General features: G+C 35.9%; 1 protein-coding gene across 8 annotated transcripts in view; it reads left to right on the top strand.

The window, feature by feature from the left end:
* The window catches only part of MCTP1 (multiple C2 and transmembrane domain containing 1), a 539,066-nt gene that overhangs the window by 279,086 nt on the left and 235,966 nt on the right, over positions 1–24,014 (top strand). For 5 of the 8 annotated variants that reach the window (XM_060143285.1, XM_060143282.1, XM_060143288.1 and 2 more), the window contains exons 4-6: positions 3,148–3,227; positions 9,951–10,062; positions 18,048–18,086. In XM_060143285.1, coding sequence (XP_059999268.1) covers positions 3,148–3,227; positions 9,951–10,062; positions 18,048–18,086 — 231 coding nt within the window. Of the gene's footprint in view, positions 1–3,147; positions 3,228–9,950; positions 10,063–15,275; positions 15,321–18,047; positions 18,087–24,014 lie in introns of all 8 variants that reach the window. The other 3 variants (XM_060143280.1, XM_060143286.1, XM_060143283.1) reach the window with 2 other exon arrangements.

Below are 24,014 nucleotides of genomic sequence, written 5' to 3'. Positions count from 1 at the left end.
GACGCGCAGGCTCAGCGACCATGGCTCACAGGCCCAGCCGCTCTGTGGCATGTGGGATCTTCCCGGACCAGGGCACGAACCTGTGTCCCCTGCATTGGCAGGCAGACCCCCAACCACTGCGCCACCAGGGAAGCCCCAGCTTGGAGCTTTTTAACTGTTGTGTCAAGGATTGGGCAGAGGGATGCTGAGCTACGGGTTCTCTCAGCCCAGTGCATTCTCACCTCCTGGAGAGTCCAGTGGTCTGGGTCATCCTTTCAAGAGCAGACTTACCTGTTTATGCTCATTTACTCCAGTGAGCAATACAATGATTTTCTATTTGAAAAGGTCAGAAACACAACTCTAAACTCCATCTATTAACCCTTTTATCAATCTTAAAAGCTTTCCCTGATCTCCAATGTAATTTTTTTCTTTTTGTACCCTGTTCTTTTCTTTACAACAGTCATCTAAGTTTGTAATTCTATCACCTGTGCACTTCCTTGTTTAACATCTGCCTCCCTCACTAAACTATAAGCATTGACAATGTGAGATTTCCTCACCACAGTTTACTCAATACCTAGCACAGTGTCTGGCACATAATAAGCATTTAATCAGTGTTGACCAAGGAAATAAATGAGCAAGAAAATGTTTAAATGGATGGAAATTAGCCAACTCCCATTCACTTAGAGTTCTTTGGAAATGACCCCATCTGATCTAGCTCTGAGCTCTCCCTCCAACTTCCTTCCTCTCTCCATCTTTCTCAGTCTGCTTCAGCCACACTGGCTGCTGGCTGATCCTTGAACATGCTAATCACTTGCTGTTTCCTCCACCTGGTGCGCTCTTCCCATTCCAGTGTCACTCTAATGGCTTAATCGTTCTCATCATTGTAGTCTCTACAAAATCACACTTCCTCTGAGAGGCCTTCCTGGACTCCCAATTTAAAATATCAGCTCCAAATGTATATTCTCATTGAATGCTTATATCACTCAGCATCATGGGTTTTTTTTACTTTTTTAAATTAGTTTTTGTTGGAGTAGAGTTGCTTTACAATGTTGTGTTAGTTTCTGCCGTGCAGCAAAGTGAATCAGTTACATGTATACGTATATCCACTTTTTTTTTAGATTTCTTTCCCATTTAGGTCACCACAGAGCATTGAGTAGAGTTCCCTGTGCTATACAGTAGGGTCTCACTAGTTATCTATTTTATACATTGTGGTACATATATGTCAATCCCAATCTCCCATTCATTCCACCCTCCCTTTCCCCCCTTGGTAACCAGTAGTTTGTTATATGAAATTATAGAAAAACAAAGCAAATCTATGAAACAGAAAGCAGATCGGTGTTTGCCAAGGGCAGAGCAGGTGAGGAAGAAGAATGTCAAAAAGGATCATGAGGGAACTTTGGGAGTTACGGCATTGTCTTCCACCTTGACTGTGTCAGTGGTTGCATAGCCATAGACATTTGTCAAAACTCATTGAACTGTACCATTAAAATGGATGTATGTCCACTCCTGGATGTATATCCAAAGAAAATGGAAACACTAATTAGAAAAGACACATGTACCCCAGTGTTCGTGGCAGCATTATTTATAATTGCCAAGGTATGGAAACAACCTAAGTGTCCATCAGGAGATGGTTGGATAAAGAAGATATGGTGTTCGTGTGTGTGTATGTGTGTGTGTATGTGTGTGTGATGGAATATTACTCAGCCATAAAAAAGAATGAAGTTTTGCCACTTGCAACAACCAGATGGACTTAGAGGGTATTACGCTAAGTGAAATAAGTCAGACAGAGAAGGACAAATTCTGTATGATGTCACTTATATGTGGAATCTAAAAAATACAACAAACTAATAAATATAACAAGAAAGAAACAGACTCATAGATATAGAGAACAAACTAGTGATTACCAGTGGGGAAAGGGAAGGGGGGAGGGGCAAGATAGGAGTAGGGGATTAAGAGGTACAAAATACTATGTATAAAATAAATCAGCTACAGGATATATTGTACAGCACAGGGAATATAGCCAATTTTTATAATAACTATAAATGGAGTATAACCTTTAAAAATTGTGAATCACTGTGTTGTACACCTAAAACTTATATAATATTGTACATCAACTATACCTGAATAAAAATTTTTTTTTTAATTAATTTTAAAAAATTGGGCTTCCCTGGTGGTGCAGTGGTTGAGAGTCCGCCTGCTGATGCAGGAGACACAGGTTCGTGCCCCAGTCCGGGAAGATCCCACATGCCGCGGAGCGGCTGGGCCCGTGAGCCATGGCCGCTGAGCCTGCGCAAAAAATAAATAAAATAAAATAAAATAAAATATCAGCTCCCAACACATTGCCTTACACTTCTGTCTCCATGGTGCTCCTCACTGAACTGTATATATCTATTTGGGTTTTTATGTACTCTCCCAGCTGTTCAGTGTAGCGTCCAGCAGGTCAAGCACATTGCCTGTCCTGTTCATCATAGTATGAATACAAACCATGAAGGGCGCAAAGAAGATAAATAGTTTTGACAGAAGAAAGAAATACATTCTTTTCTTTTTCTTTCTGTTTTGTTGTTGTTATAACGTCACATTATGCCCTAATCATTGCTTGTGATAATAAAAATTTAACCTTAAAATAACTTTATGAAGTACTTTAATCATAATAGCTTAATGTTTATTTATTTGTATGTTTAAAATGGCATTGTCCTATAATATCAGAGAATATATCTTTGATGACCTGAAAAATACAAGAAATTGGAGTCATATCTTCATCACCTACAGTCCAGTATGGAAGACATATTTTTTGAATTTCATACCAACTCACTCTGCCTTTCAGTAATGCTAATAGACCATCTATAATGAGAGGAAAATATTATAAGCCTGTGGTTCCCACATTTTTGAGGATTCACTATAATTTATTTGATTTTGTTATCACCTTTGATGTTCTACTTTATACAAATCAGTAATTTTAATTATAAAATTAAGTGTAATTTCCTTTGAATGTTTTGTGAGACCTTAGTATTTCAAAACACAAAAACAAATAAAATTTTAAAAATAAATCTTAGGAAATTTTATTGATTTTGGTGACATAGACAACCAGTATTTTATAATGAAGACGTTTTTCACTTAAAGCTTGTATTGGAATTGTTTATAATAATGTCTGTGTCTTTGGCTTCATAGGTATTTGACTATGACTTTGGACTACAGGATGACTTTATGGGCTCAGCCTTTCTGGATCTCACACAATTGGAATTAAACAGGTAACTTTTGAACTGTTGTAATATCACTACACCTTTTTATGAAACTGGGCCTGTGTAACAGAAAATGTCAACAGATCTGGGTTCTAGTCACTGTTCTGTCATTTATGGTTGTGAGTCTTTGTGCTAGCCAGACTTTCTCAAGTATGTCTTTGTCACTTACCTGGTGGAAATAATACTTAGCATCTTCCCTCACTATCTCATTCAACAACAACTCTTCAGCAGAAAAATTCTTTTTTCTTTTTGGCCACGCCATGCAGAATGAGGGATTTTAGTTCCCCAACCAGGGATAGAACCCGTACCCCCTGCAGTGGAAGCACGGAGTCCTAACCACTGGACCTGGACTGCCAGGGAAGCCCCCAGCAGAAAAATTCTTAAGACACTTTCTTTGTCCCCCAGACTGTGCCGAGCACCAGGAATCTAGATTAAGACACGTTCCTTGCTCTCACATTGATGGTATGATTATAGTGGGGCATAAAGAAGATGATACATGTTAATCATAATTATTAATTTAAGAATGAGGCCATCACATAGGAAATAAGATGAGTACACTATGCATCGAAAATAGCAGCACTCTTATCACTTAAGCCGAAGTAGAATCTAATTTTGCCATCGTCAGTAATCCTAGGTTACCGAGGAGTAGCCCGAAAGTGGAGGCAGATTGGTTGTATTTACTCAGTTACATTAACTTATCATTGCTTGACGAGTTGTAAAGTAATGATTAGTTATAACTAATGTTATAAATATTAACCATTCCTTGCACCAAATTATGGGCTTTTATTTTTTTTAATGTATTTCAACATAGGAGCTAAGAATTGATTAATACTACAGAAGAAAAAATAGGTTTTAAAAGGTTCAGCAGTGGGGCTTCCCTGGTGGCGCAGTGGTTGAGAGTCTGCTTGCCGATGCAGGGGACACGGGTTCGTTCCCCGGTCTGGGAAGATCCCACATGCCGCGGAGCGGCTGGGCCTGTGAGCCATGGCCGCTGGGCCTGCGTGTCCGGAGCTTGTGCTCCGCAAAGGGAGAGGCCACAACAGTGAGAGGCCCACGTACCAAAAAAACAAAACAAAAAAAGGTCCAGTAGTGCTGGAATGGATTGCAAAGGAGGCTGCCAAATCAGCTTTGGTGGTTTTAAAGATCTGGTTTAGATCAGGGGTCCCAACCCCTGTTAGGGGCCGGGCTGCAGAGCAGGAGGGGAGCGGCAGGCGAGCGAGCAAAGCTTCATCTGTATTTACAGCCGCTCCTGTCACTTGCATTACCTCCTGAGCTCCGCCTCCTGTCAGATCAGCAGCATTAGATTCTCATAGGAGCGCGAACCCTACTGTGAACTGCACTTGCGAGGAATCTAGGTTGCACAGTTGCGTGCTCCTTATAAGAATCTAATGCCTGATGATCTGAGGTTGAGCTGTGGCGGTGATGGGGAGTAGCTGCAAATACAGATTATCATTAGCAGAGAGGTTTGACTGTACAGAGACCATAATAAATCCATTGCTTGCAGACTCATGAAGCTGCTGTATAGCACAGGGAGATCAGCTCGGTGCTTTTTTTTTAAAATAAATTTATTTATTTATTTATTTTTGGCTGTATTGGGTCTTCATTGCTGTGGGCGGGCTTTCTCTAGTTCTGGCGAGTGGAGGCTACTCTTTGTGGCAGTGCACAGGCTTCTCATTGCAGTGGCTTCTCTTGTTGTGGAGCACAGGCTCTAGGTGCACAGGCTTCAGTAGTTGTGGCACATGGGCTCAGTAGTTGTGGCTCACGGGCTCTAGAGCACAGGCTCAGTAGTTGTGGCACACGGGCTTAGTTGCTCCGCGGCATGTGGGATCTTCCCGGACTAGGGCTCAAACCTGTGTTCCCTGCATTGGCAGGCAGATTCTTAACAAGTACGCCACTAGGGAAGCCCCTCAGCTTGGTGCTTTGTGATGACCTAAAGGGGTGGGAGGGGGAGGGAGAGAGGGAGGCTCATGAGGGAGGGGATATAGGTATACATAGAGCTGATTCACTTTGTTGTACAGCAGAAACTAACAGAACATTGTAAAGCAATTATAATCCAATAAAGATGTAAAAAAAAAAAAAAACCTATCAGTGAGTGGCAAGTGAAAACAAGCTCAGGGCTCCCACCGATTCTGCATTATGGTGAGTTGTATAATTGTTTCATTATATATTACAATGTAGTAATAATAGAAATAAAGTGCACAATAAATGTAATGCGCTTGAATCATCCTGAAACCATCCCCCACCCCCCAACCCCCAACCCCCGGTCTGTGGAAAAATTGTCTTCCATGAAACTGCTCCCTGGTGTCAAAAACGTTGGGGACCGCTGATTTAGATGATCATGTTATATCATGTGGCAGGAATAGTGGAAAGCAGAGTAATGGGTCAGATCACAACTTTATATTTTAAATGTAGATGAAATAAAAATAGTAGAACTCCTTATATGTTGTAGTCTGAGCACAGTGGCAGCTTATTGGTGGTCTTCCAATGGTCATCTGTGCCTCAAACTGGACAAAAGAGTGGCCTTTTCTATACTTCCTATGTGTCCTTCATTCCAACCCAGAGACTAGCAGGCCTGACCTCGGGGTGATTGCTTGCTCCCCCCCTCACCATGGCTGAAGGAAGTCCTAGGTGGTGTCGTATGTGGTCCGTTATCATGAAACTGAGCTCCAGCTAGACTGGGCTGTGCTGTTCTTCGTAAAGGCCATGGTTATTTTCTCTGTAGATTCTGCATAAGGGTATGCAAATTACTACGTTTAATCACAGAGCATAACTTTCTCTTTTTCTCTATTAAAGATAGATTACTGGTGAAAAATAATTTTAAATGGAAAAACATATGAGATGGGTAAAAAACCAAAAGATTATGTATAAGCATTTGGTGTTTATTTTACCACATTACTTATTTTATGTATTTAGCTAACTATACCCTCCCCTCAAAACCACATAAACATCAAATCACCACTTTTAAAAATCACATATTTGTGTATGCCATTACATTCTATGTATAGAAATCAACATGGGAATTCCCTGGCAGTCCAGTGGTTAGGACTCCGCACTTTCACTGCCAAGGGCCTGGGTTCTGGGTTCAATCCCTGGCTGGGGAACTAAGATCCCATAAGACATGCAGTGGGGCTGGAAAAAAAAAAAAAAAGAAATCAGTACCCTCTGGATGTAGACAGATGGATAATAATAGTAGCCGTATAAATACTTATGCTACTATATAATGCATTAAGGTATTGCTTTTGAAAAAAATAATAAATAAGCATCATAAAGAATTACAAATGTTCTTAAATCTTTATCATGTAATCATTATAAACTGTAATGAAGTTTTGGCTATTAATTTTTATATGTAATCATTTTTACAGGAAAATGAACCAAATCAAATTGTAACCCCATATAAATACATATGTGTATATGTGTGTATATATATGCATATGTGTGTATGTACATATATATATACATATATACTATAATGCCTAATATGCATTTGTTAAAATAAAAGGAACAAGTTGTTATCATCAAACCACAATGATTAGTTATAACTAAATTAATATTGGAGCAATTTGCATTCACAACTATTGTAACTTATGTATATTATCAGTTTGATAGGTTACTTATGTTTCAATTAAAACCCCTGACATCAAAAAACTGTTCATATTTTTCATAACACCATTTCTTGAATTGGTAAATTAAGCATCATTTGAAAGAGTGTCCTAGTATTGTAAAATCTTAGCATTGAAAGGTACCTGTGGTTCCCCCAAATTATTTGGGGACCTTTATAAATGTATAGATTTCCAGACACCACCCACAATCTACAGAACCAGAATCATTATGGATAGAGTGCAGGATTATGCACTTTTTAAAAGCTTCCCAGTTGATTCTGAGGTGCAGCCAGGATTGAAAGTTTTTATTTGGACCACTTTCCCCATCAAGCCATCTCCCCAGTACTAGAATCCAACAGTATCATTTACTAAATGTTAAGCTCCATGAAGACAAGTGTCTTATCTTTGGGCTTGACTGCTGGTTTTTACCCAGAACCTAGTATCACATATGTTCAATTCATGTTTTGTGAATTAAATGAATAAATGATTGAACAAGCAAGGGAACATTCCTAATTTGCCAACATTTCAGGATTCAAGTGTGGTGCTGAATGTTCCACAGTCCCTTAGGCTTATGGAGGGCATGAACCCCTATTTGTTCAATATTAATTGAAATATGTAAACAAGATATTACCTACACATTATCAACTGAATGTGTATTCTACATTATTTTCTAAAAGTTACTGTGGGTAATATTGCGCAATTCATAATCTCTTCCTCAGAGATACTTATCTAATTCTGAAGCCTTCTAAGTATTGATCACCTCTTCTAAGTGCTGGTTTCCTTGCATTTCTGAATCTAAAAATTTAGGCATAGGTTTAAATAGCCAAAAATAGAAGCATTATTTTAAATAGAAGTTCTTCAAATAACTATACATTGTTTTTAAAGTATATTTATAATGTACATCAGGCAATTTATATTTTATATTTTCCTCTTCTCCCACTTGTTTATTTACTCTAAATCATACTTCTGATTAAGAAAAAAAAATCTTAAAGAACTAAAAGGAAGGTAGTGGTCAGTAAAAGACCGTCATTGAGTTGTTGGACTCAAATTTATAGAAAATAGCTGCTATTGCTCTCTGTGTATTTAGAGATCACAGAGAAGGGCCTTACAGTTTTCTTAATACTGCTGTACTTCCTTAGCCTTTCCAGCAACCCCACAGCCTTTCTAGAACCCCATGAAGAGCTGAAACTTAGGCAGTGAATCCAAGTATACCCAATTGGCCCATGATTTATTGGACAACTTAATACATTGATGTTATTTTAATAACAACAAAAATTGTACCAGGAAATTAAAGGAAGACAAAATTTCTTTTCTTCTTAAAAATATATAGTATATATAAGTCCATGCACTCTCTCACTTCGTCCCAGCTTACCCTTCCCCCTCCCTGTGTCCTCAAGTCCATTCTCTACGTCTGTATGTTTATTCCTGTCCTGCCCCTAGGTTCTTCATAACCACTTTTTTTTTTAGATTCCATATATATGTGTTAGCACATGGTATTTATTTTTCTCTTTCTGACTTACTTCACTCTGTATGACAGACTCTACGTCCATTCACCTCACTACAGATAACTCAGTTTTGGTGCTTTGTGACCACCTAGAGGGGTGGGATAGGAAGGGTGGGAGGGAGATGCAAGAGGGAGGGGATATGGGGATGTATGTATATGTATAGCTGATTCACTTTGTTATAAAGCAGAAATTAACACACCATTGTAAAGCAATTATACTCCAATAAAGATGTTAAAAAATATATATATATATATAGGGAGGGTGGGAGGGAGGGAGACGCAAGAGGGAAGAGATATGGTAACATATGTATATGTATAACTGATTCACTTTGTTATAAAGCAGAAACTAACACACCATTGTAAAGCAATTATACCCCAATAAAGATGTTAAATATATATATATATATATATATATAGTATATATTTTGGCTTATTCATTTAATGACAGTTCAAAATCTTTTTTTATTTTATATATTTATTTTTTATTGAAGCATAGTTGACATACAGTATTGGTCTCAGGTATACAACATTGTGGCTCTGACAATTATAGACATTACAAAATAATCTCAATAAGTCTAGTAACCATCTGTCACCATACAAAGTTATTACAACATTGTTGACTATATTCTCTATGCTGTATGTTATATCCCTGTGTATTTATTTTATGACTGGAAATTTATGCCTCTTAATTCCCTTCACCTATTTAGTCCATTCCCCCACTCCCCTCCCTTCTGGCAACAGTTTGTTCTGTGTATCCATGAGTCTGTTTCTGCTTTGTTTAATTTTTTCATTTGTTTTGTTTTTTAGATTTGACATATAAGTGAAATCATATGCTATCTGTCTTGGTCTGGCTTATTGCACTTAGCATGATACCCTCCAGGTCCATCTGTATTGTTGCAAATGGCAAGATTTCACTCTCTTTTTATGGCTGAGTAATATTCCTTTGTGTGTGCGTGTGTGTGTGTGTATGTATGTATATATATACATATATAGATATATATACACATAAATACCACATCTTTTTTATCCTTTCATCTATCAATGGATACTTTGGTTGTTTCCATATCTTGGCTATTGTAAATAATGCTGCAATAAACATAGGGGTGCATGTATCTCTTTCAATTGCTGTTTTTGTTTCCTTTGGATAGATACCCAGGAGTAGAATTGCTGGATCATATGATAGTTCTATTTTTAATTTTTTGAGGCACCTCTGTATCATTTTCCACAGTGGCTGCACCAACTTAAATTCCCACTAACAGTATACAGGTGTTCCTTTTTCTCCACAACCTCACGAACACTTATTGTTTGTTGCTTTTTTGATAATCACCATTCTGACAGGTGTGAGGTGACAATATTGTGGTTTTGATTTGCATTTCCCTGATAATTAGTGATTTTGAGCATCTTTTTATGTGTCTGTTGGCCATCTGCATGTCTTTCTTGGAAACATGTTTATCCATTTTTAAATCAAATTGCTTGTTTTTTGGATATTGAGTTGTATGAGTTCTTTATATATTTTGGGTATTAAACCCTTATTGGATATATCATTTGCAACTATCTTTTCTCATTCAGTAGTTTGCCTTTTGTCGATGGTTTCCTTCATGCTCAAAATCTTAATATTTTATATCATAGGCCCACGGATGTGACCGTCACACTGAAAGATCCCCGCTATCCTGACCATGATCTTGGAATCATTTTGCTCTCAGTCGTCCTTACCCCTAAGGAAGGAGAACACAGGGATGTGGTAAGTTCCCCCTCAGCCTAGTTGTAGCTCACTTGTTTGAATGTCGTGAGCCTTCTCTGAACCCAGAGGTAATATTAAAGAGAAACAGCATAAGAAGATCTGGCCTGTTCTTTGTTTCTGTGAGTATCCTGGGTATCAGTAGTCTAGTTGTATTTTTTAAATTCAAATTTCCTATTTTATTCTCCAAATCAGAACCTCTTATAAATAAGGGATACATTTGCATCTTTTATCATTATTTTATTTTCCAATTTCAGACTGTTATTTGTAGCAAATGGTGGTATTTATTCAGAGATTATATTTTTCCACATTGAGGTGTCCAGACCTTACTATTTTGATTATATTGTCAGATGTACCATAACAAAGAAAATGAGGTGAAATTACAATAGAGTTTCTGCTTTCTGGTATTTGTTTGATGAATGATTAATGAGTACTTTTCATCTTCTTGATGGGCTTCCTTATCGGTGTTACCCATTTTCCAGCCCTGGCTGGGTGTACTTCCTTGCACACCATGCTGCTATGAGAAACTGACAAGGGATACAGAGGAGCTAATTACTCCAGCACTGTTGAAGTGACATTAAAAAATATCAGGTTTGACCTGCATCGGTATGCTTGCCAGTGCACTTTCTGCCACAATTTACCAGAATTTATTTATTAGACTCAGGGTACTTTCACATACTGGTAGCTATTCTCACTAGTTCTGATTGCAACACATTTTAGGAGTAGACATAATTTTTTAGGCAAGTTTAAATACTCTATTTCAGCAATGTGTGTATTGCTGGTTTAAAATAATGCATGATTAAAGTTGGTATATGTTTTCTGCTGGAAAGGTATTACTGGCATTTTTCCCTAGATTGTAAATAAAAATAGTGAATTACAACTTCAAATTTGGAAGTGTTTTAAACTCATTGAAAAATTCACCCTTTTCAAGGTATTTTTCTCTATCCTTTAAAAAAATTAAATAACGAGCACATATGTAATATTTGCAAAGAATGATTTAAGTATCTATATTTCATTCAGTGAGGAAAAAAATTTTCTTTTCAAACAAGTACTATCAAATAATACCTACTTGGAGAACGTAGCACTGTAAAAGAACGTATGTGCACGGGCATAGGCCCATATGCGCAGATGGAAGGGTGTGTGAGGACATTTTTTCACAGAGAACATTTAGAAATAAAAGCCCATCATTTTAAAAGTCACCAATTCAGAATATATTATTTCACCCAGTGCAAGCCAAGGAGTATATGCTAGCTGGCTAATCCATACACAGGAATAAAGTATAAGTGTTCATTTATTCAAATAATCCTGGTATTCACGAGGAACCTACTATAAGCCAAATCCTGTGCCAGACCCTTTGGATACAGTAGAACTGAAATCCAGTGGAGAGCTCAGAAATCAAATAATCATGGAAGGAAATGTAAAATGACAACTGTTTTAAGTGCCATAAACGAGAAGTGCATGCTGCTGTAGAGCAAATATAGGAGAATTTGTTCTTGTCGGGAACAGGAATTCTCCAAGGAAGTCAAATGGGAGATGAGGTCTGAAGTGTGAATAGAAGTTGATAAAGGCAAAAACGCAGGAAGAGAGGAAATATTTCAAGCAGAGGAAATAGCACATGCAAAGGCCCTGTGGCTAGAGAAACCAAGCTGCACTCCAAGAATTGAAAAAGTACTGGAGCTTGGAGAAGGTGGAAGCAAACAGAGTGTGAAAGATCCTGGTGCATGATGACAGTGAAAGGGAGACTCCCAGACTGCATAGGGACTGTTGGCCATGTTAAGGTTTGTGGTCTTTCCCCAAAGAGCAATGGGAAGCCTTTGAAAAGTCTGTAAATAGGAAGTGGCATCATTTTATTCGCCTTTTGTTGTGTAGCTGCATTGTAGAAAACAGATGAAAGTGTAAGAATGAATGCTTGGAGACCACCTAGGAGCTATTTTGAAAATCCTGGTGGAAGATGATGGAGATTTGGATTAGAATTGTCAAGAGGTAGAGATGGAAAGAAATTAAGTTTATCTATAGGAGGTAAAATCAACAAAACTTGGTGATAGAATATTTTTTGGGGGGGGATCCTTTGTTATTTTAATGAAGGACAACACCATAAATGAAAATACCTAAGTGCCTGAGGTCTTAGGACGTGTCTCCAAACCACCCAAACTGCCAGTATTACTGGGGATTCAAATGATATGGCAGCTGTTTTAGTCATTTGGGTGATTTGGTGATGGAGGGTCTGCTGATTTTTTACATTAAAATCATATTTATTAAATACTCTAACATCAAACTGAGGGTTTGAGGGATTAAGTTAGTATCAAGAGACTTTACGACGAGGCTGCTGAGTTGTTCTAAATTACACACAAATGTATGTCAGCACAGGCAAAGTAGTTCCTGACATTCGTTTTTCTTCAACCATTCTCTCAAAAACCCTTCAATCTCCACTGCTGTTCAAACTTATTTAGGCACACTGTCTTTCTATTTAGAAAAGATCGTTTTAAAATATTATAGTGGTCATCAGTGATTTATCAAACACGAATAGGAACGAAAACAGGTTACATGAAACAGTTACACATCAAAAATCTGGTATTATTAATCTTCTTTTCTTCCTTTTTCTTTCTCCTTATCGTATCTCTCCAGCCACATTCACCCTTAACACAAAGAGTTCTTCCTGAAATCTTCATGCCATTTTCTTGGTTCAGATTTCTTTGGCTACCCTAGCTTTTTGGAAAAAAATCTTTTACTGCTGAGTATTTTTCATTTGCTTGCCTTACTTCATGCCTCCCCCTTCACAGTCCCAAATAGCACTGGATTGATTCTGCTGCAGCAACTGAAAACCGGTGTCTTCTTCCTTCCCATGTTGGACTCTCACCTGGCTTCTCTCTTCTTCACCAGAGAAGCAAGTGGCTTATCAGGGGCCAGTGCCTCAGAAAAGGTACAGCAGTTCGCCTCTGGCTGGCGAGCTCCCTTGACTTCAGCCACAACTGAGAAGCAGTGAGAAGAGTGACCAGTGTGGCTATACTGGCTCCTCCTTGTGGACGTGATCAATAACCAGGAGCCTGGGGTTGGTTGTTGACAAGCAGCTGGGGCAGGGACAGGGGAGGAAGCATGAAAGGTCCCCTACAGGAAATTCTGTTGGGACCCCCAGTATCCTGGCTAATTGGATTCCTAGATTGGGATTGGGGCTTCTAAGCATATACTTTATATGATGAAAATTTCTAACAAAGACATAAATTTGTGCTTTTTCCCCTTTGTTTATTTCGGTCTATATAGCAGTTCTAGAGCTGGTTATTAATTAAGATCTCTAAAATTGGCAAGCGACACTAGCTAGGAGATTTTGACACTCTGACTAAGAGATGCCAGTTGTAGGCATCTATTGAAAAAAAACCACTTATGGAGCATCTATAAGCATTGTACCAAGTTCTATAACTCCCTCTTTATTCTTCTAAGTGTTCAGTGACGTGTGGTTATTTCTCTAATGAAATGGAAATTCCTGATGAAGGGCTTTAAGACTCTCCAATGAGTGACATATGTTCCCTCACTTGTAGCCTTTAACCTTTATGCAGCCATACAGACTCCTACACAGCTGACCTCCTCTCAAGTCCAAGCTTTCTTCAATGTGACCTTTCCTACCTAAAATATACCTGTACTGTACCTCACCTCACTTCTGTCCTATAGCCCATCACTCCTGGTTAAAAATAATAATTCATAAATATTTATATATATATAAATTATTGCTTCTGATTACCTTTCTTATGATGACTCCTCTCAAAACCTAGTCCAGCTTTCTGTACCTAGTGGTTATTCAGTAGGCTGTGGATGAATCTCTAAGAGGATTCTTAGAGAATGCTTGATGGGATGCTTCAAAGGTCCAGGGAAAGGTATTTTAAGTTTCCTTCTTAGTTCCATATTCAAATCCCTGAGGTTGTCACAAACAATATTGGAGATAATGATTTAATTTTCCTATTGAATTCTTAAAATTATTCTATTAATGATAATCTGATTAAAATCAGTCTATATTGCTCTTCTCAAGAGTTCTAATGATGACGATGAATTAGAAGCACATCACTGTATTTTTTTCTTTTGGTAACATGTCTAGTATTGGCTAAATATATTTCCCTGGAATACATTTGAAATTTCTTGGTTAAAACAGTCAATTATCCAATGTATCTTCAAATTAAATTTTTATATGCCTGAAATATATAACATATTGCTGCAGTGAAAATGACATGCTGAACTTCCACAAATTATCCAAGAACAAATCTTATTTAGAGAAATTCAGACTCATAATGCAGCCAACCAGAAATCAGTTACTAAATGCTTCACAAGTCCACTTACTATTCGGAATGATGTATAGAGAAGGAATAGAGGATGATTTTGCATTGACCTTCACACAGCAAAATTATGAGTTCTGTTCTCTTTGATTATTAGCTCAGAAATAACCTATTTTAAGCTTTTGGGACTTAAGACTTTAGTTCAGAAAAGCACATGTTTATTCTTATGCCTGTGTTTTGTAGACTTTGCTAAATATTTTTTAAGGATTAACATGGAGAATGGATGATATGAATTTCAAGAGCCATTGACAAATAAATCCTACCCATCAAGTAGGAAGTAGAACATTAATGTAAAGAAATGCTATCAAAAGTGGGAAGAAATGAGTAACTGGAAATACAGAGGGCTTAGCATCACAAAGTGCTAAGAGTTCTCAATCAGTTTTCTTGTGAGTGTTTAAGTCACTGTTAATACTGACAGTGTGTTCCATGAATCATGTGGTTGGGATGATTTCTCCTTGTGTGGATTGCCAGTTCTAGAACTCAGTAAAAATGAAGAACAAGTTGAAAACCCTACCAGCCTACTGTATCTACTAAAGCCCCTCAAACATGGAACATCTAATTATAGCTAATTAAGAAGTAAATATGAGTCATAGCAAAAGTATTTCATAGTTGCTTATATTAAAATATTCTCCATTGAGTCATGATTGAGTCTTTTTTAAAAGATTCCAGATGTTAACATATATATATTTTTTTAAATTTTCAGTGTTGTATGTATGAGAAACCAAAATCTTCTTGGGGAGCATGTTGATGACTTGCATGACACAACTGTCATTTCTGTTTTGAATGCATGCCCTGTTTGATCCTGCAAAAGTGTGTAGTGCATATATGTGTGTCCTATATATATGGTATTTTGGTCTGATAGTGTGTTTGAGTTCTTTCTGGCTCTTTTTCTAGCAGAGTTCAATCCACAGCTTTCTTCATTGGAGGATTTATGAAATAAAAGTGAGTTAATTTGTGTTACACACTCTATTAGATAACCTAGACCTAACAAATTGCTTGACTAAAGCTAAAAAGTAAAAACTTTTAAGAAACATATGAATTAACCTCAGTTGATCTTTAGTGAATTCAAAAAATATATTTTTCTCTATGGTTTATTTTTGAAAAATTTCTGAATTATTCCATAGGCTAACATTTGAAAAAATATCCACCTATAAACAGTTAATATATATGTTTTATAATATGTATCTACCATAGTATTTAGCCATTCTGTGATTTTTTTTTTATATCTATAGTAGTCATGTAATTGCCTAAAAAAAAATCATTGCAACAAAAGGGAAAAGCAAAAAATGGATTGAGATTGTGGAATCTTTTAAAAACATAATCAGTTCTGCAGCTCATAGGCCATATTTTTATGCTACTTATTCCATTTATTGGGCTTCAAAGAAAGTTGAGTTGCTAATAAAGAATTTGAAGGTACTATAATATTAGATAATGACACTTTCAAAAACAAATTCATATGTTTCTCAGCTGAAGTTAAGATCAAATAGCAAAAAATAAATCTTATTTTTCTATAATTTGCTTCATCCCCTGTGTTTAACATTCCCCAATCTTTCTTCTCTAAGTGTCCCACAGTTAGTAAAGGTAACAATGTTAATAGTATGTCTGTTAAATTCACTTTTTAGAAAACTTTTATACTGATTCCAGTTTTACTGAATCTACTTTAACCCTAGAAAACCAGTTTCCTAGAAACTGAACCAGGAAAATAATGAATTGGTCCCTGTAACTGCCAAATCTTTCATACTGGTACGTAGGGAAATCACTGACCTTTTGTTTGTATCAGTGTCCCAATCTGAAAAATAATACCATGCATCTTGTTTGTAAGACTGATTTTGAAAGACAGGAAAATACCAACCCTATAGTTTGCTTTACATGTGGAAGGTTAATCGCGTGCAGTAGTTTTGAGGGGGGGGATGTGGCTTTGACCAGCAGTAGTGAATCTGTGTAATATTGAATAGTGTTACCCTGAGAGTCAACTCTTCCTCATGTTCTTAGCCCCTTTTTCGTAGTAGCATTTCTTACCAAATGGAACTTTGTAAGATTCTTTGATACTAGTTGATGATGATAAATGGCCATGAGTTAAGAGATTTTCCTTTTTGATTTACTTATGTTAATTGTTCTCACCTGATTTGACTCAGAACATTGTCCCTAGGAATTATCATTCTTTGTTCACTGAAACTCTACTTTCTGAGAAAGTTGAAAATTTATTGCCTGACTCTTCACGGGGCAGTTTTTATGAACGTGGCATACCACAAAAGTATTTCGTGTCCAATTGCCTTTTAGTGATGAGAAAGTGGTGGTGGTGGTGGTGATGACGACGACTAACTCATTTAACATCAACAACGAACATCTATTAAACGTCCATCTCCCTAACCCGATGGTGGGTTTTGCTTCAGAATAAATTGGACATTAGTACTTAGAAAAAATATAAAATAATACTTTGCAGTTCCTGACTCCATTTGAAAAAAATTGGGCACTGTTGTAACCTTAGGAAGTCTATTTCCCTTCCATATTTTGGTCAATATCTAACACAGAGTGTATATAGAGAAAATGTAACCTATAAAACCACTATCTGCAGAAAAGAGGAATGTATCCTTAACCTTGACAATTTTATGATATTTCTCCTTTCCCCTTCTAGAACCTCTACATAATTCCTTTGTCTTGGTTTAGGCCAAAGGTTGCCTACTAAATGACTTACTCTTATATTAAAATCTTTCCTTTTTTGTATTTTTGTAATTTATGAGTGGTTTCTGAAATGGTCTTGCTTTATAGTGAATTTTGCTGAAGGAGATAGGGTTCTTAAAGGCATGAGTGTACTTCCTTGATATATAAATATGGCAAGCATTTCTATAAGCTGTGTTCTTTGTTCCAGATATTCCCTCATCTGCCTTAAAAGTAATGATAAAGCTAAGAGAGGGTAAAGAGGTTATCAGGAAGTTAATACCTCAGTGTTCATTGAGAATTTTTTTTAAACTGGAGAGGAAATTAAAAGCCATTGGATTTTTATGAGTTACTTTATGCAAGAGACCAGTGATCTTGGGCACTCATCACAAATCTCCATCAACCTTAATTAAAACTTGAAGTCATAAATATCTCTTACTATGACACAAAAAAAACTAGTTTAAAGGATATATCATGGCTAAACATTTAGCAGGAAGATCCGCTAATAGCCATCACGATATGCAGCACTTTTTCTCAGTCGAAAGCATTTGTCAACCCTGATGTAATTAAAGATTAACTGGAAGCAGAGGCAATTCTAAGATGCTGCCAATGCAACGGACTTTGAATGAGTTTGAAGAGAAAAGTTATTATACACCCTGTAAAGTCATGGCACATCATCAGCCTCCACCACCAAAAGTAACAATTGCTAATTGGGAGACTTAGTGTGTTTTTTTCCTATCAATAAGATATTTCAAATTTTCCATTCTATTTAAAATATACTGTCCCATCTCTTTGTACAAAAGAATAAAGGAAATGAACTCTCACCAGAAAGACTGCTTGAATGTTAAAGGTGCTTCTAGCTGCGTGTACGTGAAAAACAATTTTTGTCTTGTATAATTGTTGCTGGAAACCGTTTGCTGTTTAAATGTCAAGCTTCCTCCAGAAAACAATTGGCTGCCCTGTCCTGTACTTGAGTGATAAGATAATGAAAATGCTTTATTTCATTTACAGACAATGCTAATGAGGAAGAGTTGGAAAAGATCAAGTAAGGTAACACTTAGCATGTGATCTTTCAGCTTTTCTTGTTGAGAAGCACTATCAGCTGCTTTCCCAATCTCTCTCATACCTCGTTAAACTATACCTCAGGATTTCATCACTCTTCAATTGTTTTTTTTCCCCATAAACTTTAAGCAAACCATGTGATGCTTTTTAAGTAAATAGAAATCACACTGATCAATCACATCCAAATCATCCTCTTGCTAATCTCTGGTCACTTCTCAGCATCATTCGCAACATCTGGTTTCTGTCCTCTGTACCACAGGGTCTAGAAAATGCCTTTGCTCCAGATCAGGTATAAAATAATGGCACTAGGGTAGGGACAACTCCAGAGAGAAGGAAGATCCCTGTAATTTACTGTTTTTGTTCACTGAAAACTGAGTCTAAGATTTTCTAAACTCAAAAATCCCTTTATTGCTACATCTTTGGAGTGTATCATGAGAACAATTTTCCATCATTTTCTCTTCTCACTTCAAGAAATAAATAGCTCTTTGGAGTGAGAGGAGTTTGTGGATCCTATAACTTACCAAGCTCTGGCTCTTCTTATAACTTGTAAAATATATAAGATATAAACTAAGCTTCTAATTTGTTCAGTGGTGACACAAATAAATGGACACAAATAAATATCAAGATGAAACTGACTTTTGTATGACTACTCCTTGGAATAAATCAAAGGGATTTTATTTGTGAAAATCTTTTTTGCTCAAATTTCTGTTTTTAAAAGTTGGTATTCCTTTTGAATAGTGATTCATTTTCTTAGACCCTGGAACATGACAATCTTTTTTCTTCCATTCTGATTGAATCATGCTATTACTTAAATTTTTCTTTGATTTTGTCACTTTCATTATTGTGAATTAAGAAAATACTTATCAAAATGATTTTTTAGTTATGGTAATGTCTTAATTGCTTTAACAAGTATTTCTTACTGTAAAAACTTTCTTCCCAGTTGTTATAGAATTAATGACCAAAAGATAATTTGGATCATAGAAAGGTCAGGTCCACATTAAAAATCACCTTTATCGTTTTAATAAAATTAAAAACATTTATTAAGGAAAATTGCTGAATATTTCTGGCTTACTGTTCACTATGTTTTCTACAGGCCAAAATAAAATTTCAACAATCTTAAAGAAATGTTTGCACTGTTCATATTTGTATTACACTTTTTTCTTTGTAATTGTACTTCAGAATTAGCGTTATCTTGAAAGTATATATGTTTAAAAATTCAGGTAATTTGGCTTTCTTCATTCTGTGTCTATCTTATACTATATCTATGTAAAAACATTGTAATCCATTAATATGTAGCAATATCTCTCTTCCAGTTGTAGTTAACATGTAATGCTAGAACAGGATATTATATAGTTTTTAGTATTACTTAGTGGAAATAATCCATTTTATTGTGAGGTAAAAGAACAAACATAAAGATTCTTCTTTAAATAGTTCATTTAATTGATATTTAAATTTAATTTTAAGGATCAATTCAGTCAACATAAATCCATGTCTTTTCCTTTGATCTACAATAAATAAATAAATAAATAAACATCTACTCTTTACTATTTTTATGTCTAAACTTCTTAGAGTTTTTAATTACTAATAATCCAATTGTACATTCAAGCTGGTGAATTTTCTAGCTGGCCGTTGATGACACAGAATTCCCTGTGTCTAACTGCACTCATTGGGAGATTAATTTTAGTGTACATGGTAATATGGCTTTTGGGTTTTTAGCCTAAGGGATTTTCAGTTTTATAAAGTTTAATGGGGATATTGAATGCTGTGTAGAAAAAAATCATTTTTTTTTCCATTGAGAACATACTGAGTACCTGATAATTCATTCAGTTTGTCAATGTCCCCTAAAATATATGCCGTATTCATCCATATTAGTGTTACAAGAGCAGAGTGTTAAATTCAAAATCCAGGGAAAGTTTGAAATTTCAATTACCACCTAGTCCGCCATCCTTCACATACAATGAGACTGCTCCCCCAATTCTTTCCTCCAGGGATTGAAGGAGGGAGGACAATGTTCAAGTAAATTGTGCTTCCTGAGAAACTAAGGGATAAATGACTGTACGTGTAGTTGCGTGTGTTACTATGTTACTGTGTTGTGGAAATGCATCCCTTTTCTAATGATTTCAGCCTTCCCCTTAAAGATTCTTGTGTGAGTAAAGATTTTTCCTCTTTTATTTTTGGAAAGAGAATATAATTTATTTGCATGACACTTAAATACAAGTATTTTACATTTGATAGAACTATGCTCAAAGTCAAAGGTGAAGTTTTCATATAAATAGGTCATTTTCTTCTTTGGAATCTTGGTTTCTGGGAATGAGGTCTACTTTTTTATAGCAGGGCTTCGGTATGCTGCCTGTATTTGAGCACCCATGGTGAAGGTGAGATCTGAGAATTATACACTTTGTGGCAAAGACTTCAATAGAGTCAGATAGTGTTGTTAGATATTCTCTCCAGTATGGAGTTTTTCTTTGCTTGTTTTTTGCAGAAGTGATATAACCATGGAGCGGGGAAGTGCTTTATTGACATTGTTAGCTTTTTAATATGCACATCTCCCCTGTATACAATTTCATCAGCTCATGGAATTTTCCATTACTTAAATATCTGCTTTTCATTTTCATTGTCTTGCCGATAGCAGATTTTTTCTGCTATGGAAATCTAATCTGTGGCAATCACATAATGTGGGGTTGTATTTACTAATGAAAACAAGAGGGGTGAAGAGCTGACTTGAGGAGTAATTGCTGTTCAGGACAGACTTAGATATTATTTGGAGTAAATGTGTTACCACCTAATAATGAGTAGGAAAAAAATACACCTAAACTTACCCCTGAAAAGGAAGAATGTATAAAGTACATGCTATATTTAAATGGTGTGTTAGCCAGTAAATAATTACGGATTCCGTAGTGTTTCCTCTTTTGGGGATAGTAGCATCCTTTAAAACATTCATTCTGGTTTTCCACAAGCACACTTTCCATTGTGCACATTTCTAATTCTGCCCACACTCAGCTGTTGTAGAAAAATGTTATTTTAAGAAGGAAGGAAGGGATCGATGTCTCCATAAACTTGGGCAACTGGATAATTATCCTGGTCAAAGTATTATACTTCGGTGACAAAATGCATTTTGGCAGAGAAATGATGATGCTTTGAGTTATTGTAATATTTTATTCTTTAGAAGAAGCTTATCATTGATAATTTATTATAAGGCTAAATTATTCAACAAGAAAGTTTCATGAGCTTGGAAGAGAAGGTGTATATGAATTTTGTGAATAAATTCTGTGGGGGTCCAACAAAAAATGGAAAATAAATAATGAAATAATTGCCTCTATAGATGGCAAGCAGAAATGATTTTATACTACGTTGTGTGTGTTTTAACATAGAAGAATGAGTTTATCAGTGGGTATGATAATAAACTTATGTGCTTTCAATAAATCACTTTAATTCTATGAGAAGTAACCATTGTGATAATATAAAGACATACACATTGCAATTTCTATTCTCAACAATAACAGTTGAAAATTGCTTTAAAGAGAGTTCATCCTTTGAATAATATAATATGACTATGTGATGACATCTCATTAGCATATCTTCTGTTACTTGATGGCTTATTTTTTTAGTAATATATCATTTTTATAAAGATTTTATTTTAATCACTTAGCATAATTTTAATGAACTATAAAACACTTTATTCAGTGGTTGAATGAGACAATTTATAATAAGACTTTTGGCAAGGATATTGTTAATTTAAACTAGAGAACACTCTCAACACTGTAAGTCTGCAGGGCATAGTTAAACCTGACACCTTGGATGACACATTAAAAATGCATCAGTGAAAACCTCTAAGTGCTTTAATTTAAGAAACGGTAGAGAAACAGATTAACACATTTTTAAGTGTCTCACACAGTCAGACATAGTGGGGAAAAAAGTCATTATTTAACAATTATCATATCCTTTCTACAAAGACCTCATATCCTGATAATACGTAGATGATGATCCTTAAAAAATTGCAAAAACTGAAAATCTTATTGGTCATTGACTTTCTCAACTGTGAATGACCAAAATGGCTTTTCTTTGATGTCTCATTTCAAATGATTCTGCCTATGTATTTGAAAAAATTAGTTGCTTACATGTTTTTGAAGGAAATATAAAATTCTTTTAAAAATACTATTAATTTTGTCCCCCCAAATTTCTGTTATTTGGAAATGCTATAAAGTCAACCTCATAATTAGGGCTTATAAGAGTCCACAATGCTGCAATAAACAAAGGGCTAATAGCATGAGCATTTGCATTCTAAAGGACTGTATTTTTACCTCAATTAATTACACTCCTAAAATTTGTAGTAAGTTTATTTAAAATAGAGATAGCTTAATGTCAGTAAATATTTGATTATCCCCTCAAAATACATGGCGCCATAATTAAATTTTATATTGAGATGATTTTTTTCTTGCTGTTTTGACAGGGTTTTCCCATAGGTATAAGATATCATACATTTTTATGTATTGTAATTCATAACTACAGGGATTTCTGTAACAATGGCATTACATTTATTTGACCACTCATGTTGAATTTTTAAAATGTTGTGGGTCCTTTGGGGAGAGAATCTGGATGAGTTGGCACAAAGTGAAAGGACAAAATGTAATCTCAGGCAGAAGATGGATTCCATAATGCCTGCGTGCTAGCTCTAAGATGTTTAATTTGGGGTCATAGACTGGCCTTCACATTGCTAATGTGTGCTACTAAGTCAGCTGATGGTTTCCCAAGACCCTTTCTGGGCTGATCAAAGGGAAGGGAACTAATATAACTTGACTCCAGGATGATGGAGCTAAGGGTTCGTTCACACATTACATGGCTTTTTAATTCAAAGGTATATATATATATATATACACACACACACATATAATGCATATCAGATATATTTAACACATATATGTATATATGTTAGATATACATATATAGATACACATATGTATGTATATATGTATGTTAAATTGAGTGTGACCGGGAGGAGATTTATTGGTTTTAAAGCCCCCTAAATGTTTACAATGAAATTAAATCATAATTTTGTAAGGACTGGTTGACAAGCCCTGGTTGACAGCAATATATACACACATATGCATGTATTTATATATACATATCTACAAACATACACACACATATGAAACACTTAAGGTAAAATTTCTAAAAAAAATAAAAGACAAAGCAAGGCCAGGCTTCAGCCTGGGGGGTCCTCTGGGGAGCTGACCTTGTCTCTCTCCCTTCAACAATATTTGAAAGGACAGTGGGAGTTGCAGGGGGATTATATTTATGTTTAATGAGTATAAATGATATGAACATCTATTTGAGGAACCAGAAAATTGTGTTTCGGTGTGCAGTTCTACTTACTTCACATCCCTGTTTTCAATGACACATCGATAGGCTTAGTCAACTTGACGGAGGCATCCGAGATCCACAGCTTTGATAACGGATTGCAGTCTGACCAGGAAAGTCTATGAAAATTGTTTACTTATGAATTTATTCATTTTTTACCTCTTAAATGCCCAAAGAGGTATTCATAAAAGGAAATTATACACCTATAAAAACATGCTGTGTAATAATACTGCTACCTGGCTTGACTTTGACATTGGAATCTCAGGCTTCACAATTTCCAATCTATTGTGAATGTCTTGAGTGTCATAGAATTGCTGAATTAAAATAACACGCAATGGGTTTAAAGGCCTGTACGTATTAAGGCTAACAAAAGATACCACTTTCAATAAAAGTTCAGTGGCTATCCTTGTTTGTCTGATGGCAAAGACATTGAAGATTTCTGTGATTTATTTTACATAGAAGGGTGAAAAATAGCATCATATTCATTTGTTATGGGAAAAAATGAACTGTCCTTTAGTTTTATTTCTCTGAGAAAAAGAATACATATTCTAGATTTTT

The sequence above is a fragment of the Lagenorhynchus albirostris genome, chromosome 3 (genome assembly GCF_949774975.1).
Source record: "Lagenorhynchus albirostris chromosome 3, mLagAlb1.1, whole genome shotgun sequence".
Taxonomy (NCBI): domain Eukaryota; kingdom Metazoa; phylum Chordata; class Mammalia; order Artiodactyla; family Delphinidae; genus Lagenorhynchus; species Lagenorhynchus albirostris.
The sequence above is the reverse complement of the archived record's forward strand: the minus strand, read 5'-3'. Positions and strand labels throughout refer to the sequence as shown.